The sequence below is a fragment of the Agelaius tricolor genome, unplaced genomic scaffold, assembly GCF_023055355.1.
Source record: "Agelaius tricolor isolate 1412-34295 unplaced genomic scaffold, bAgeTri1.0.p SCAF_4, whole genome shotgun sequence".
In the NCBI taxonomy this organism is placed as follows: domain Eukaryota; kingdom Metazoa; phylum Chordata; class Aves; order Passeriformes; family Icteridae; genus Agelaius; species Agelaius tricolor.
Window position 1 is genome coordinate 55,671,494 of NW_027269264.1, and position 15,745 is coordinate 55,687,238.

At 49.8% G+C, this 15,745-nt stretch overlaps 2 protein-coding genes across 3 annotated transcripts in view; both read left to right on the forward strand.

The window, feature by feature from the left end:
• ARK2N (arkadia (RNF111) N-terminal like PKA signaling regulator 2N) overlaps positions 1–5,578 on the forward strand; it is a 44,710-nt gene extending 39,132 nt beyond the window's left edge. The window contains exon 5 of the mRNA XM_071425809.1: positions 2,590–5,578. Within this exon, the coding sequence (XP_071281910.1) occupies positions 2,590–2,773 (184 nt within the window). The 3' untranslated portion in view covers positions 2,774–5,578. The remainder of the gene's footprint in view (positions 1–2,589) is intronic.
• A 9,781-nt stretch (positions 5,579–15,359) lies between these two features.
• The window catches only part of ARK2C (arkadia (RNF111) C-terminal like ring finger ubiquitin ligase 2C), a 55,909-nt gene continuing 55,523 nt past the window's right edge, over positions 15,360–15,745 (forward strand). For both annotated transcript variants that reach the window (XM_071425811.1, XM_071425813.1), the window contains exon 1: positions 15,360–15,486. In XM_071425811.1, the coding sequence (XP_071281912.1) occupies positions 15,426–15,486 (61 nt within the window). In that variant the 5' untranslated portion in view covers positions 15,360–15,425. The remainder of the gene's footprint in view (positions 15,487–15,745) is intronic.

Below are 15,745 nucleotides of genomic sequence, written 5' to 3' on the forward strand. Positions count from 1 at the left end.
GGGAAATTTTCAGGTCCAGAAAGGGCATTTAGTCTTAGCTTTTAGAGCAGTGGAAAAAGTCCTTGCATGGCCAACTCTTTTGGAGGATGGTAATTCCTTAGGCAGCAGCTCTCCTGGCTGTTCATGCAGCAGAACCCAGGGCTGGGAGGGTGTTTGTGCTGATGGTGAGGGGTGTGGATCCACCCTCCAGCACTGGCTGCTGTAAATCTGTGCAGCACACAGGACCCTTGTGCTTCTGCCCCCTCTTTGAAAGCTTTCCGTGCTGCTGCCTCAATAATACTCACTCTCTGTGGGAATGGAAACATGAGCTAAATGCAGAGTTGCTGTTTAAAATGAGTTTTAGTAGATAAGAACTGAAATGATTTCAGCAAATCAGGCTAAAAGCACTCTCCTGTGCTTTCCTTTGTTCCTGTACCCATCTCCTGCAGACCTGTGTTTACTGCCTCCCTGGAATACTCCCTCACACATTTCAGTTGTTTGAATCCTATTTAGAGTTTTATTTCTCTTGCAGGTCTAGGCTTGCAGTTATGAAGTATTGATGGGCCTCTGGCAGGGCTGTTGTTTGGACAAGAGTTAGGTTTTTGATCAGTAATTTCTGCATGCTTAGTTAGTGTGGTGTATGGATCCTGATTTTTATCATGCTCTCAATTCCATGTCTGGTGTGAGTTGTGACACCCTGGAGTTTGTCCATTGTTTGTAGTTCTTCAGATTCTGAGTGGATTGGTGCTGTTTCTCATCATTGGGATATTCCTTGGCATCTACTTAGGACACCATCTCATATTTTTCAGTTTGTTTAATTCTTCACCAGTAGAATTTTTTTAAATCATACATGCATACAAACCAGTTTTCCTCTAGTTTTTCCTTGGAGGTTTTTTGGGTTTTTTATTGCCTCTACTTGGTATCTTCCCTTAGCTGTAGATTGGAAGCATGTTCTGAGCTCATGTTTGACTCAATGTTTTGCTGTTGGCTGCTTGTGTGACTAGTTTGAGGATAAACAGTTTTATTTTTCAGAGGTATCTTTTTTTGTGAGGTAATTTATGGGTTGTTTTCATAATCTTCAGGAAGAAAAGTTAGTCTTAGCTTTGCCTAAACACTTGAGGACTGTTCTCAGAATGGTGCAGCACAGTCCCTAAGACCAAACATCATATTTAATTTGCTCTGCCTACAAGCTTTTCTTGCCAGTTAAGCTTAAAAATACTTCTCTTTAAAAGAAAGCTTTAAAAGAAAGAAATCCCATACATTTTCCAGGATCTTACTGCTGATTCCTTGTAGATACATACTTTAAGTATGTGTTTTTATGACAGAAGAAGTAATAAAAGAGCCATTCTGAACATCACATCTAAACCTAAGCAGCGTATCTGAGAAGGCAATGAGACATTTATATTCAGAGAAGTTACAGCTCAGAGAATGAGATTTTTCATTCTATTTCACGAAACTCCAACCAGAACCAAGAGAGCTGAGCATAACCTAAGTAGTTCTGGAGAGAATAAATAGCACAGACTTAAATTGGAATAAATAAAACGTAAATGTCAGGGATATTTGATCAGTGCAGGAAATTGGAGTTCCTGAAATACACATGCCTTCACAAAGAAATGGGAAAAGGCTACCCCAGCAGCCAGAGCACCTTGTGTTTATCCATGCAGCCAGGAGGAGCTGCAGCCACTACCAGTGCTTACAAGAGCAAAACAATTTTTGGAGCCCTAGGTATCAAGTTTTATTAGTGCCTGTGCAGGATTTACAGCTGGAAATTGAGTGATCATCCTAAAGCCTCTAATAAATTCCTGTCATCACTTCATCATACACAAAATTATTCTACCTTTCGCTGTGCATTTATTTTTTTCTAATTGCTCTTAACCTGAGCTTCATTTGTCATGTATCTACTATGGATATAATAGGTAAAAATGCTGTGTGAAAGGTACCTGTGTATCATGCTTCAACAGGGCACTGGAGCCTTATCTTCAAATACACCTTTTAGTCTCATTGGCTGCAGTCACTTAAAGCTGAAATGTTTTGCTGAAGTGGGGCTGAACTGTTGTCAGTGAGCATTTCCCAGCGTGTTTGTAATTTTCAGTTAAAAAGACCAAAAGAAAAAAAAGTCAGGCATAACGACTGTAATAACATAATTAGCAAGATCTCTCTTGCAATTATTGTAATGAAAGTATCATTACCTCCTTGTTTTAATATGGCTTTGATTTAATATTGCAGTATAGCTTTTAATTTTCTCTTAGGCAGCCTCACTGCAGATTTTTCTCTTTTTTGAAAGTCCAATGGGTAAAGCTGCATCAGGAAACTGTGCATGGTACTACACATGGTGGGGCAGGCTTCCTCAAGATCCTTGGGATCCATGCACATATTTTTTAAGGAGGATCACGTTACACTCACTAGTATTCCTTTGGAATAATTTAATCCCCAAATTTAAATTTCACTGGGTGTTTGGGATGCCACGGGCTCTACAAGTGGAGAATCCAGTTTGGAGAGGGAAGCGCTCACCAGCTAACGATGAAACACTGGAGGAGGGGGTGTGGTGTCTGAGCTGAGCAGTGTCCCTGAGGCTCTGTGTGTGTGTGTGTGTCCCTCTCCTGGCTGCAGGTGTGTGCATCCCAGGGGAGGGGTGATCCAGAGCGTGGCCTCCTGGAAGCGCGGCTCGCCCTTCGGCAGCGCCCAGCCCGCGCAGCCATGGACAGCAGTGGCTCCCCAGCAGAACTGGTCCTCGCCCCCAGAAGTGGTGGATCTGACTCTGGACGAGGACACCAGGCGCAAATACCTCCTGTAAGGCCGCGTCACTGTGCTCTGCCCCCTCCCCTCCTGCCCTCCCTGGCACAGAGCGGTGAAACCATCACCTCCAGAGGCCCCGTCCTTGGCACCAAGAAACCCAAACCCACGGCGTTTCTCCACCTCCACACAGGAATGTAGTCTGATTTCAGTATCACTTCAAAGGGTTCTGCCTTCTCCGAGGAGGATTCCTGCCCAGAATTAACAGCACCAAATTTAAAACACATCTGCAGTTACTAACGTGTGCGTATGTACCTAACGAAATAACTGCGTGCAAACTTACGTCCTCCCACGCTCCCCACCTCCCGACTCCAGGACTTTTTTAATTTATCAGTATCTTGAGTTTGTTAGTAGAAGTTAGTGTGTTGCTGTGTGAGCATCAGTGATTTTGAGAAATGCTGTGTCCTCACTGATTTCAGTGGAACTGGGGGGTATTCAACACTTCCAAAATTTGGGCCAGGAGTATTTTTACCCAGACTGATTTGGTTATGTTACCAGCAGGAGGGATTGTCTTTAATGCAAATGGCCCATAAAAAAATGCACTGAACAGCTTTTAATTAAAACATTTTTTATTTTCAATGTAATTTATAGTTTATACTCTTCAGTGCTGAGTCTTCTGTCCACTTGACTACTGTGTTTCGCTGATCAATTCCCACAGCTTGGAATGGCTAAAATAGTAATAGTAGTGACTTAGGAACAGCTGAACATTGCAAAAGCACAGGAAAAAGTAATAAAAAGGCCCAGCATCCCTCTCCTCTTTAATTATAGCTTATTATTATTACCTCTATCTGAGTTTTGCTGGAGTAGATGAAGAAGAGGAATTAAACATTTTACTCACAGTCCCCATTTCTACTGCTGCTTGTTTGTGTCATTCACCATCTCAGAAAACAAAAAAGAAATCCCAAGCAAATTCCAAAGCTCCAGTCTGGCAAAAGGGTGGTCAGCTGGGACCTGTTCCTGGAATTTGTGGGGCCACTCAAGTGCTTAAAACTCTGTCCTGAAAGATGTTGCAGGATCAGGGTCAGAAACTAAGGCTATGGTTTTTAACTTTTTTTTTTTTTTAATCAGTAATCTGCACCATTTCCCTGGCTTTCAATCATGCCTCTCCTGCTAGTTTTGGAAATTCCAAGATTCAGGAAACACTTTCTACCAGAATATTTACCAAAATCAGTGGAACAACTCACTTTAGCGGGCTGCAGTTTCTGTGGTGTACATGGAAATTCCTGTCCCTCATCTGTCATTTTGAGCCTTTCCCAAGGCAAAAACCAAAGATTAGACTTTAACAAGATGATATTATTCATTTTAAATGTCTACTGTGCAATTGAAACATTCCTTCATATTCCAGAAATTTCTGTTGGGAATTTTGTACAGCTCTGCCATTAGATTTTTCACTATTTAAAGCTGAACAAGGGTGGTCAGGACATGGGATGTTCTGCCTTTCTTTTGTGTTGGCTGGTTTTCGAAATTTATTTGGTTTCCCCTAATTTTATCTGTGGGCAAAATAAAAAATTAAAATAGAGTTACCTGTTGTTGTCACATAAAGGCAAAACAGCCCAGCAGGGGGGTATCTTTAGTAACAAACATCTGTTTCTTCCATAAGCAGAACAGCTCATGCTGCACTTTACAGAACAGCTAGGTAAGGATTGATATTCCCATTTCCAGCTTTCCAGAACATTGAACATAAGTGTCTTGCATGGCCCGAGAAAAACCTGTGGTGTTTTTAGTGACCAATTCCTTCCTGTGGGAGGGAGGGACGGAGGTGAGCATGGACGGATCCTGTTGGCCCCGCAGCAGGGAGAGGCTCCGTGCTGCTCTGCCCATCCTTTCTCTCGTCTTTCCATCAGCTGTGGGCTCACACTCCTGCTGTAAAGGTAACTCTGGAACAGCCACCTCCTGTGGCTGCTTCTTCCCGTTTCACAGAGTCTCCTGAAGAGTGGTTGTGAAGAAAGCTGCAGGGACCCCGTCTGCAGCCCTTCCGTGAAAAAATGCAAACTGTCTCTCCTTGTTTTCCAGTTTGTATATGATGTGACTTCCACGTGTACATAAAAACAACTGCCTCCTAACCAAACTTCCTCCAACTGTGCACTGTGTTTGTTTAAACAGCTCATGTATGGTAGTCCGATGCAGGTTTTCTTTTATTTAAAACACTATGTATTTTCTCTTAACAAATTTCAAGGCTAGTGATCTGAAAAAAGCAATCACTGGATATAGGTAGGAAATAGTTTGGTTTTATTTCCTTTTTTTTTTTTTAATTTTTTTTTTTTAAACTTCCGGTTTTTTTGGTTTTGTTTTTTTTTTTTTTTTAAAGAGCAAAAACGTGCCTGGGTGGTTTTTGCTCTTCTCAGCAGGAAAGAGAAAAGTTAGCCATTGTATGGCTGTGAACCAATGCACTTGGGGCCTGGACCAGAACCCACTGGGGTCGGTGTGGGGCTGCCCATCGACCTCAGTGTGCATTGGCTCGAGCCCTTCAGGGTTTAGCAGTTTTCCTGAATTGCTGGAGTGTGAACTTGGAATCTTCTGTAGTGAAGACAAATCACTGCTCAGAATATAAATGTTTAAAATGTGCGGCTCTAGTTAAAAATAAAATTTGATTCTTCTCGACACTCACTATTTAGTTCTCATTTTCCATCTACTATTTAATGGTCTTCGGAGAGAAATAATAATAAAACAGAGTGTTATATATATATATATATAAATATATATATTTTTGGTGCAAGATGAGACCTTCTGTTTTTTGAAACAAGTCTGTAGCATAAAGGTTAAACTATTTTAAGACAAAATAAAATAGAGTGTATTATTTAAACAATATCAATTTGTTGGGTTTTTTTTTCTTTCCACTGTGATCAAATATGCTGCTGTTTGTCACATCTACAAATTAAACTTGTAAATTCTGGGTTACAGTTGCTGAAATTCAGCGGTGTTTCTTGCTGTAACACATTTAATTTTGCACTTCCAGAATGTTGAAGTGATTTCCTGGCTGCAAAACCTTCCTTTTATCTCAGACCAGGGCAGGACTGACACTTCTCCCTGTAGCCTTGGTGCCAGGGGATGTGCAGGTACCAGTGACAAGTGGCTGCTGCCCATCACAGATTCCCAGCACAGTTTGGTTTGGGTTGGAAGTTGGACCTTAAAGATCTTCCAATTTCACCCCCTATGCCATGTGCAGGGACACCTTCCACTGTCCCAGGCTGCTCCAAGCCCCATCCAGCCTGGCCTTGAATATTCCCAGGGATCCAGGGGCAGCCCCAGCTGCTCTGGGCACCCTGGGCCAGGGCCTGCCCACCCTCCCAGCCAGCAATTCCTAATTGCCAAGAGCCCAAAATCTGTGCCTGCCCTCTGGCAGTGGGAGCCATTGCCTGGCTGCTGTCCCTGCAGGCCTTGTCCCCAGTCCCTGGGCAGCTCTGCTGGAGCCCCTGGAGGCCCTGGCAGGGGCTCTGAGGTGTCCCTGGAGCCTTCTCTTGTGCAGCTGAGCAGCCCCAGCTGTGCCAGGCTGGCTCCAGAGCAGAGGGGCTCCAGCCCTGGCAGCAGCTCCGTGGCCTCCTCTGCACTGGCTGCAGCAGCTCCCTGCCCTCCCTGTTTTGGGGCTCACTGTGCCCTGCAGAATCCCCTCCAGGGATGCAATTTCAGCACAGCCTCCACCTCCCCACACGCCTGAGTCCTTCAGGTGTCTGAGCAGCCTTCCCACCATTTTTCCTCTGACTGCATCCCCTGTGCCATCCCCCCAGACACCTTCTGCTGCTCAGTGGCACTGCCTGGCTCAGAGGCCGATGCTCCAGGGCAGCTCCTCTCTGGCCAGGGGGGTGGTGCCAGGTGTTCCGAGAAACACAAAATTGTATGGGGGAATTTGGAGCCACAAGGAAAGAGGAGGATGGTAAAGGACAACTGCACTGTGCTGAACGTGGGGTCCTGCTGCCTTGCCTGCCCCCTCAGGCAAAATGGAAATGGGAATAGGAATAAAAATAATAATGATTATAATTCAGTACCTCTGCTGTGTTTTATATGTATTTATCACATGAGAAAGCTCCCAGTGCAAATCAATAAGGCCACTTATCCATGTATTTTAAGTACCAATATGGATAATGAAGGTAGAGTGGTTTTCAGCCTTACTGAGTCCTTGGCATTTGTGGAGCCTGAAAATACAAAATCTGGGCCTGGTGGTCATTGGTGCCTGGTGAGCACCAATCTCAGATTTTATTTTGTGTTTATCAGCAGCTGAGGGAGAACAAAGCCCTGGAGTTTGGTGCAGATGTGGGAAGAGGACAGATAAAATATCTGCTGAATTTTTTCTTCTCTACCACCAGGAGATACCCAGAGTGTGTAGGCTTCAGGGTACACTGGATGGAAAGCTTGAAATTCCTCCTGTGGCCTTGGCATTTCCTTATGCAGGAGCCACTTGACTTTGTGGGAATTGCTATTTTTGGGCAACACAAAAACTGATGAAAACTACCCAGAACCAGGTTAGCTTTTGTATTGTGTTTCCCCCAGTGAATTAGTTGCAATGCAGGCTAATTCTGTGGCTGAAAGTTCGGTTTGCCCGCCTTGAAATGAAGACTGAATGGGTTGTGCTAAGTGGCTTTGAACAAGCTGCTGATAAACACAAAATAAAATCTAAACACAAAATAAAATCTCCCCCAGTTCCCTGGAGAATCTGCAAATGGTGCTCTTTGCTGAAGGCATCACTTCCCTTGGCTGAAACACTGCCAGTTTTGCCTCTCCTTTTTGGGGCTGTCATCTCTGAATGTCAGCTGCTGTGGCTTTCTCTCCAGAGCACCCCAGGGATGCAGTTTCCCTTCTGTCTGCACAGGGAAGGAGCAGAATGCCTGCAAAATGCAAACTTGGGATGCACAAACCCCGCACTTACTGACAACTTCGGTGCAAGTAAGGTGAAATCCTCTTGTTACTGATGCTAAAGGGCAGACAAGGATCCAACCCATGGATCCCCACAGTCTATATCTTGAGTTTTTGGAAAGTAAATTCCATCCTGAGAGTCCTGACGACTGCTGATTCACAAATGCCCCTTGGAAGTTTTCTCATGGATCTGGTTAGTCATCTGGGTTTGCAATTTAGTTTAAAATTAGAATTGAGTGCCAGCCACTGGGAAGGCAACATCTTTCAGACAGTCTCGGGGCAAAGCTGGAGTGGGCAGGGGGAAAGCTGTCTGGAAGTTTAATTTCAGATAATTTTCTACACTTACTCGCTGCATCAGCAGCTTCGGGTGAATCCAGGGCAGCCACATCAGAGCCGGGAAAACAAACAAGAGTGCTCTGTCAAATTCATTTTCCATTGCTGTAGGTGCTGTGAATTGAACACAGCTCCTGGAGCCTGACTGGTGCTTCTGATGAAATGCCATCTGCAGCTGAGCTGTGCTTCTGCTTTGTCCCCGGCTGGCCCATGGTCAGCAACACCCAAACCTTTCCCGCTGTGTTTCTTCCACATCCTTGTGTGTCTGCTTCAAACTTGGAATTGCTGTGTGACAGTGAGCCCCAGTGTCACAGAATCACAGAATTATTTGGGTTAGAAGGCAACTTAAAGACCATCTAAATCCAATTCCCTGCCATGTGCAGGGACACCTTCCACTGTCCCAGGCTGCTCCAAGCCCCATCCAGCCTGGCCTTGGGCACTGCCAGGGATCCAGGGGCAGCCACAGCTGCTCTGGGCACCCTGGGCCAGGGCCTGCCCACCCTCAGAAGGAATAATTCCTCCCCAGTATCCCATCCAACCCTGCCTTCTCTCCATTTAAAGCCATTGCCTGGGTGCTGTCCCTGCAGGCCTTGTCCCCAGTCCCTGTGCAGCTCTGCTGGAGCCCCTGGAGGCCCTGGCAGGGGCTCTGAGGTGTCCCTGGAATATTCTCTTCTCCAGGTAACACACCAAGACCAGAATACAGAGGGGCTGTATTGAGCAAATCCTAATAAAAGGGGATAATTTCAAAAACAACCTCACAACATGTCTCAGAAGAGGCCTGGCAAGTTTAAAATGTTGTTTAGTTCAACCCCCCCACAGCAAAAGGAGAATGAGCCCCTGGTGCCCACCTAGGAGACCTGCACAGTTCCCAAGCATTTTCTGTGGTTGGGAAGCTGTGTAAACAAAGCCTGAGGCCATTAAAAACCCCATCCCACTTGCAGCTGAGGAATCCTTGACTCCTTGGACAATCCCTCTTTCCTCCATCTGCCTGTCAAAAGGAGGAATTAGGGCTTTTAATTAAAGCAGTCCCACCTGGGCATGGCACAATGCAGGGAGTGAGCTTTCTGTGAGGGGCTGAGCTCCCTGACACACAAAAAAATTCTTGTTTAGTGCTTTATTTTCCCAGTAAGTGGCAGGATTGCATACTACAGCCAAATTTTTGGAGGGGTGATGCAGCATTCCCTCATCCTTTGATGGCCAGTGTCAGGTCTTGCCCTGGACCAGAATTCCCAGCTTGTCCAAGGGTGTAGAAAAACTCTAAAATGCCCTTAAAATTATCCAAAATGCTCCAAAATTAGCTTTACCCCTGCATCCTCTCCTTCCCCGTGCCTCAGGGAGAAACCCCTTTAATTCCTGGGGCTCCAGGCTGGGCTCAGCCTGCTCCCAGCCCCACAGGAAGGCTGGGGAGGGGTGGGTGGGTGGCGATGAGGGCTCTCAGCAGCACCCTTTTTACAATAACAATGATTTTTACCGCAGTTTGGCCGCTGATATTTTCTCTCAGGAAGCCCTGGCTGGAAGCAGCCCCTGGCAAGGCACTAGATGGCACCAGAGCCAGAGGATACGGGATCTGGCTGCTGTCTCACCCTCCCCTGCATCCCCCAGAACAGGGAAGGTGCCCTCAAAAACAGGCAAAAGGACTTCTGGATGTGAAAAAAACAATTTTTATTTTTATTTTTCCTAAATTTTCCTAACGGTGCTGGACCCGGTTACCTTGGTGAGACCCTGTCCATGCAGCCAGCATCCATCCCAAGGCAGGGAAAAGGGCCCTGGGAAGAGCAAAAGAAATAAAATCATCTGGATGGAATACTGAAATTAAATTATCCAGCTGTGATTTTGAAGTCATTAACCACTAGTGAGTCTTTTCTCCAGATATTAAGCCCAGGATCTGGGAATGTGGACAGGGGTTGCTGACCTCGCCTTATTTTTGGGTATTGGAAACCAAGGACCAGATCTCATAAATAAAATAGTTCAATGTCCTTGATTAGTGGCAGAATTTGTGGGATTTTGCAGCAGAGCATGTTTCCAGGAGAGGGCCTTCCTTTCTTCTCAGTTCCTGGTTGCATCCCAAAGCCGCTGCTGCAGGAAGCTGCTGGGATACTGGGATGGGGAGAACACTGGGGGGAAAACACACCAAAACCTCTGCTCCCCAAAAATAAGGGCAGCATGGAGGAGAAAGGGTGAATTTGGGGTCATTCTGCTTGAAACAGGGTGGTGTGACACATCCTAAAGCCCAAAACTGCCCTCACCTGATGGAGGCACACAGGGAGTAATGAGCATTGTGAGCTTAAAACTCTGATTGAAAGGAAGGATTCAATCAGCCCCACTTTGGACTCAGTGCAGTGAATCTCCACCAGCTCCCATTCTGCAACAACCACCACCAGTCAGAAAATCCCCAGCTCTGTTTTGTCATCTGCCACGCCCATACAGATGGAGAATGAAATTCCCCAAAGAAAAATAATTAAGAAAAATAATTAAGAAAAATAATTAAGAAAAATGTTAAGATACAAATGGGGCATCATAGACTCATTGAATTGCTTTAGTTGGAAAAGCCCTTTAAGACCATTGAGTCCAACCATTCCCCCAGCACAGCCAAGGCCACCACTGACCCATGTCCCCATGGGCCACATCCATGTGGCTTTTAAACCCCACCAGGGATGGGGGCTCCAACGCTGCTCTTTGTGCAGCCTGTTCCTAAGCTTAATGACCCTTTCCATGAAAAAAATTCCCTAATATCCAAGCTGAGCCTCCCCTGGCCCAGCCTGAGGCCGTTCCCTCTGCTCCTGTCCCTGTTCCCTGGGAGCACAGCCCGGCCCCCCCGGCTGTCCCCTCCTGTCAGGAGCTGTGCAGAGCCACAAGGGCCCCCCTGAGCCTCCTTTGCTCCAGGCTCAGCCCCTTCCCAGCTCCCTCAGCCTCTCCTGGGGCTCCAGCCCCTTCCCAGCTCCGTTCCCTGCCCTGGACTCGTCCCCTCTGCCACCATAAATTGTGCTCCCTCCTGAAATGAGCTGGGGAGGGTTCTGGGTGTGTGCTGGGTTCCTTCGAGTGCTGTGAGCTCCCAAAAATCCTCATTTCAGGGAAAAGGGAAAAAGCACCTCCTGGGCCACACATCTGAAACAGGCTACAGCAAAATAATTGCAAAGTGTTTTCTTTCTCTCCCTTTCTCTGCTCCCAAATGGCTGCTCTTTGGAGCTGAGGTTTTCACCCATCTTCTTATTTTATCTCTTACTTTATAAAACTGGAAAATTGAAATGCTGAGATATTACACTTTAATCAAATGCATAATGATTTCCTCTAGATTGCCTCTCTCTCTTTTTTTTTCTTTTTTTTTTTTTTTTTTTTTTTTTTTTTTTTTTTTTTTTGCTAAAGAAACAAGGCAAGAAGCAGAAGAGCAAAAAATCCAGGGAGAAAGAAAATAAAGCAGCAAAATAACCTGAGATAAAATGTCAGTGTAAAAATTCTCAAATAAAGCCCTTCCAGTTTCTGAGTCCCCACTTGTGTTTGGGTTGCTGCTGCTCCCAGGCATGGAGCAATGCTATTTGCTGTAGAGATTTCCTCTCCTTTTTTGCCCTTTCTCTATCCATGTTACCTTAACTGCAGGTGTTTTCACCCCCAGTTTCCCTGGAGGTTCTCCAGTGCTGCTCCCCCAAGCCCCACAGGCTTTGTGCCTCCCCAGCCTGAGACTTGAGACCCTCGGGGCCCCCCAGCCCAAACCATTCTGGGATTCCATAGAAAGGCCTCAGGGCGGTGTGAGATGTCCCTCTGGAGCAAACCAGGGGCCTCAAAACTGCTGCATAAAGCCCTTCCCTGGGGGCTGTTCCACTGTCCTGCCTGAGGCCAGCCAAAAAAATCCCCTAAATTTGAAGAAAACGGACTCATCGTTTTTTGAGCCAGTTGAGACCATCCTGACACCTCCAAAGGGTTTCACCCAGGTTGGTTTTGCAGTGAAATGTTGGTGAAATGTTCCATATCAGGGTGCAATTGCAGAGGGCTTTAGGGTGGGCAGAGTGTGACCGTGTTCACAGGGGTCTCAGGTTGAGGGAAGAGACGAGGATTTGACTTTATGTTTTAGAAGGTTTGATTTATTATTTTATGATATATATTACATTAAAACTATACTAAAAGAATAGAAGAAAGGATTTCCTCAGAAGGCCAGCTAAGAATAGAATAAGAAAGAATGATAACAAAGGTTTGTGGCTCGGACTCTCTGCTCGAGCCAGCTGGGCTGTGATTGGCCATTAACGAGAAACAACTGACATGGGCCAATCAAAGATTCACTTGTTGCATTCTGCAGCAGCAGATAATCAATGTTCATATTTTGGTTTTGAAGCTTCTCAACTTCTTAGGAGGAAAAACCCTAAAGAAAGGATTTTTCATGAAGGACATCTGCGAGAGGCAGAGGGTGGGGGGCAGATCTGGCAGCTCTGGGAGTGAAGGTCACCCCCAGACCTGCCCCAGGATGGTGCTGATGCGCCACGTGTGGCCCTGGATCACCTTTTAACTCCTGGATATCCTCCCGGATGAGGGGAGACTCCTTCCCTGTGGTACCGAGGGGCGAGACATCCCCCTGTGCCTGCAGCATCTCCAGCAGAGCCACCCGCGGGGACACCCGTGTCTCACGGACACCCGCGGGCCAGGGAGCATCCAGGAGGAGCGGGGTTTTGAGCCTGCGGCAAAGGCAGGAGGATGCCCCAAACGGGGGGTGCCGGACCCCAAAATCTGCTCTGGGGATGGGCGGGAGGGATCCAGGGGCTAATTTTAACATCAACCTGTGCCTGCGGCATCTGCGGAGGATCGGGTGTCCGGGAAGGGCGGGGAAGATGCAAAGCGACAGCGGCGGGGGCTGAGCCCCGTGAAATGCCCGGGACAACTGCGGGGACCACGGGAGCAGCTGCCCGAGGCAACTGGGGCTGCTGGAGGGGCTGCAGGCCGGCCCGGGGCCAGCAGCGTCCCAGGGCACCGCGGAGGGGATGGCAGCGCCTTCCATAAAGCCCTGGGAGCCCCCAGGGTGGGGACGGGCCAGGGAAGCACGGCGGGCGTCCCTCCCTGCCGGATCCACGCGTGGGTTGGGCTGCGGGGCGCCCTGCGGGGTTTTTAGCGATTAAGGGATGTCCCTTTGTCGGTGTGTGTGACACAGCCAGCTCGGCATCGCCCCAGCGGCCAGGGGTGGCCCATTGCTGCTGACAGAGATGCGTGGGGAGTGGGTGTGTTTCCATGCTGCCACGCAGACGGGGCTCAGGAAGGGTTTCATTACGGTATAAACGTGGGAAATTAGGTTGGATTGGATGTAAGGAAGGAGTTTTTTGTGGTGAAGGTGGGGATGCCCTGGCACAGGGTGCCCAGAGAGGCTGTGGCTGCTCCTGGAAGTGTCCAAGGCCAGTTTGGATGGGGCTTGGAGAAACCTGGGACAGTGGAAGGTGTCCCTGCTCATGGTTTTAGACAAGCTTTGATGTCTCTTCAAGCCCAAACCATTCTGGGATTCTAGGCAGAAAAAAATGAAACAACAAATTTTGCTCTTTTCTTGGAAATATTAACGCTGTTGGGACATCACGATTTGCTGCCTGGCAGGGCTGGCAGAGCCCTGGGGTGGGCAATGCCCACAGCAGCACGGTGACAGAGGGGACAAAATCCAGCCCTTCCCTGCCAAGAGCCCCCCACGAGCCAGAGCAGCCTCCCGAGGGCACTGGGGGAAAGGCAGGAGGGCACATCCGAGCTGGGATGCGATGGGATGGGCACCGGAAGGCAGCGGGCACCTGGAACTTGTCCTGCTGCCGTTTTTGGGGAGCTCAGAGCAGCAGCTGTGTGAATCTGCCCAAAAGGGCCCCCTGGGCTGGAGGCTGCAGCGCTGGAGAAGGCTCCAGGGAGAGCTCGCAGCTCTCCCTGCGGATCAAGTTAATCCTTCCCAGCATCTGCCCTGCGGCTGTGGGACGGGCAAGGAAGGGGTTACACAGACCCAGGTTACCAAGCTCACGTTTTTATTCAGATGGGGGGGAGGAAAAAAAAGAAACAAAAAAACCCCCAAAAAACCAAACCAACCCTCCCCTCCTCCCCCCTACAAACAACAAACCCACAAGCGGAGCCCAGCGACAGACCCGATGCCATAATCCGGGCGGACAAATCCATGGCACATCCGCGTCCAGAGGCTGCCGGGCGCTTAAACCTGCCAGATGCACGGCACGGATAAGGCTAAACCGGGATTAAGGGGGCTCCCCACGGCGGGACGGCGGCCGCAGCGGGCGGGGGGAATGGGGGCGAATGAAATAAAATATAAAACCAGCCTGGGCAGGGTGGGAAAGCCATGGAAAAGTCGCTTTGCAGCGGGGTGAAATGATATTCCCTGGATGCTGCGCTTTGCCAGAAATCCCTCCTGCGCAACGGGGGCTCCGAGTCCATTAAAACAGTTTGGAATGGAGATGATGTGTGGTGTTTGGGGTTTTGGGGGCTGAGGGGCAGCAGCGGGGGGGAGGCTCCGCGCTCCCAGGGGTTTCCAGCGCTCTCCGCGCCCCTCCGGGCTCGGCCAGAGCCGTTTTAGGTCAGGGATGCCCCAGCGGATAAATTCTGTCAGCAACTGGGGCGTCAACACAATGGGCCACTGTGTCACCGCGGGGAGCGGGGATGGGACACGGATGGGCGTGGGGGCGGTGGCACTGGGGTGGGGACAGCCACAAGCCCTCGGTGGCCCTGCTCCTGAGGGTTTCCCGAGTGCCAGGATGAGGGATGTGCACCCCAGACTGTGACCCACGCGTGTGTGGGGTGGGAGAGCTCGGGGCTGTGAGCAGGGGACAGCAGGAGCACGGGAGTGTGGCCGTGTCCGTGTCCCCGTGGGAGGGTGTGGCGGTGTCCGTGTCCCCGTGGGACGGTGTCTGTGGGGGCTCTGAGGGTGTCTGTGGTGTGTGTCTGTGTGTGCAGGTGACAGGGGTGTGGTTGTGTGGATGGATGGATGGATGGATGGATGGATGGATGGGTGGATGGACAAACAGACGGATGGATGGATGGATGGATGGACGGACGGACGGACGGACGGAAGGAAGGATGGCTGGACAGACAGAAGGACAGATGGACAGACAGATGGAAGGAGGGCTGGACGGACGGACGGACGGAGACACAGACGGAAGGATGGCTGGCTGGACGGACAGACGGACGGACAGACAGACGGACGGACGGACGGACGGGCAGACAGATAGACGGAAGGATGGATGGATGGACGGACGGACGGACGGACAGACGGATGGAAGCGCGGCCGGACCGGCGGGCGCGAGTGCGCGCGCACGCGACCTCGCTGCCGCTGCCGCGCGCGCGTGCGCGCCTCCCTCGCGCGCGGGTCGCCCCGCCCTCGGCGCCCATTGGCCGGCGGCGGGCGGGGGGGCGTGTCCCGGCGACGGCCCCCGCGCTGCTATTGGCCGCGCGCCCCTTTGTGTGCCGGCCGAGCGCGGCCGCCGCCAGTCGCCGGCGCGTCCGGGGGGCACAAAGGCCGCAGCATGGTCCTGGTGCACGTCGGATACCTGGTGCTGCCCGTCTTCGGCTCCGTGCGCAACAGAGGTACCGCTCCCGGCAACGCGGGTTCGCGTCCTGGGGCCGCTGGCGGCGGCTGAGGGGGGGCGGCGCGTCCCGGGTCCCCGGCGGCAGGAAGGGGGGGCTGCCCCTCAGCGCACCTCACCCAGCCCGGCGGCGTCCCCCTCTCTGGGGCGCCTGCCGCCCCACACACGCCACGCTTCGGGACCCCCCTACCGCCCGCACCTCCCGACTGCGGTAGATCTGTTCCACCCTCCCCCCCTTCCCTCCCGCTCTTCTTTTACGG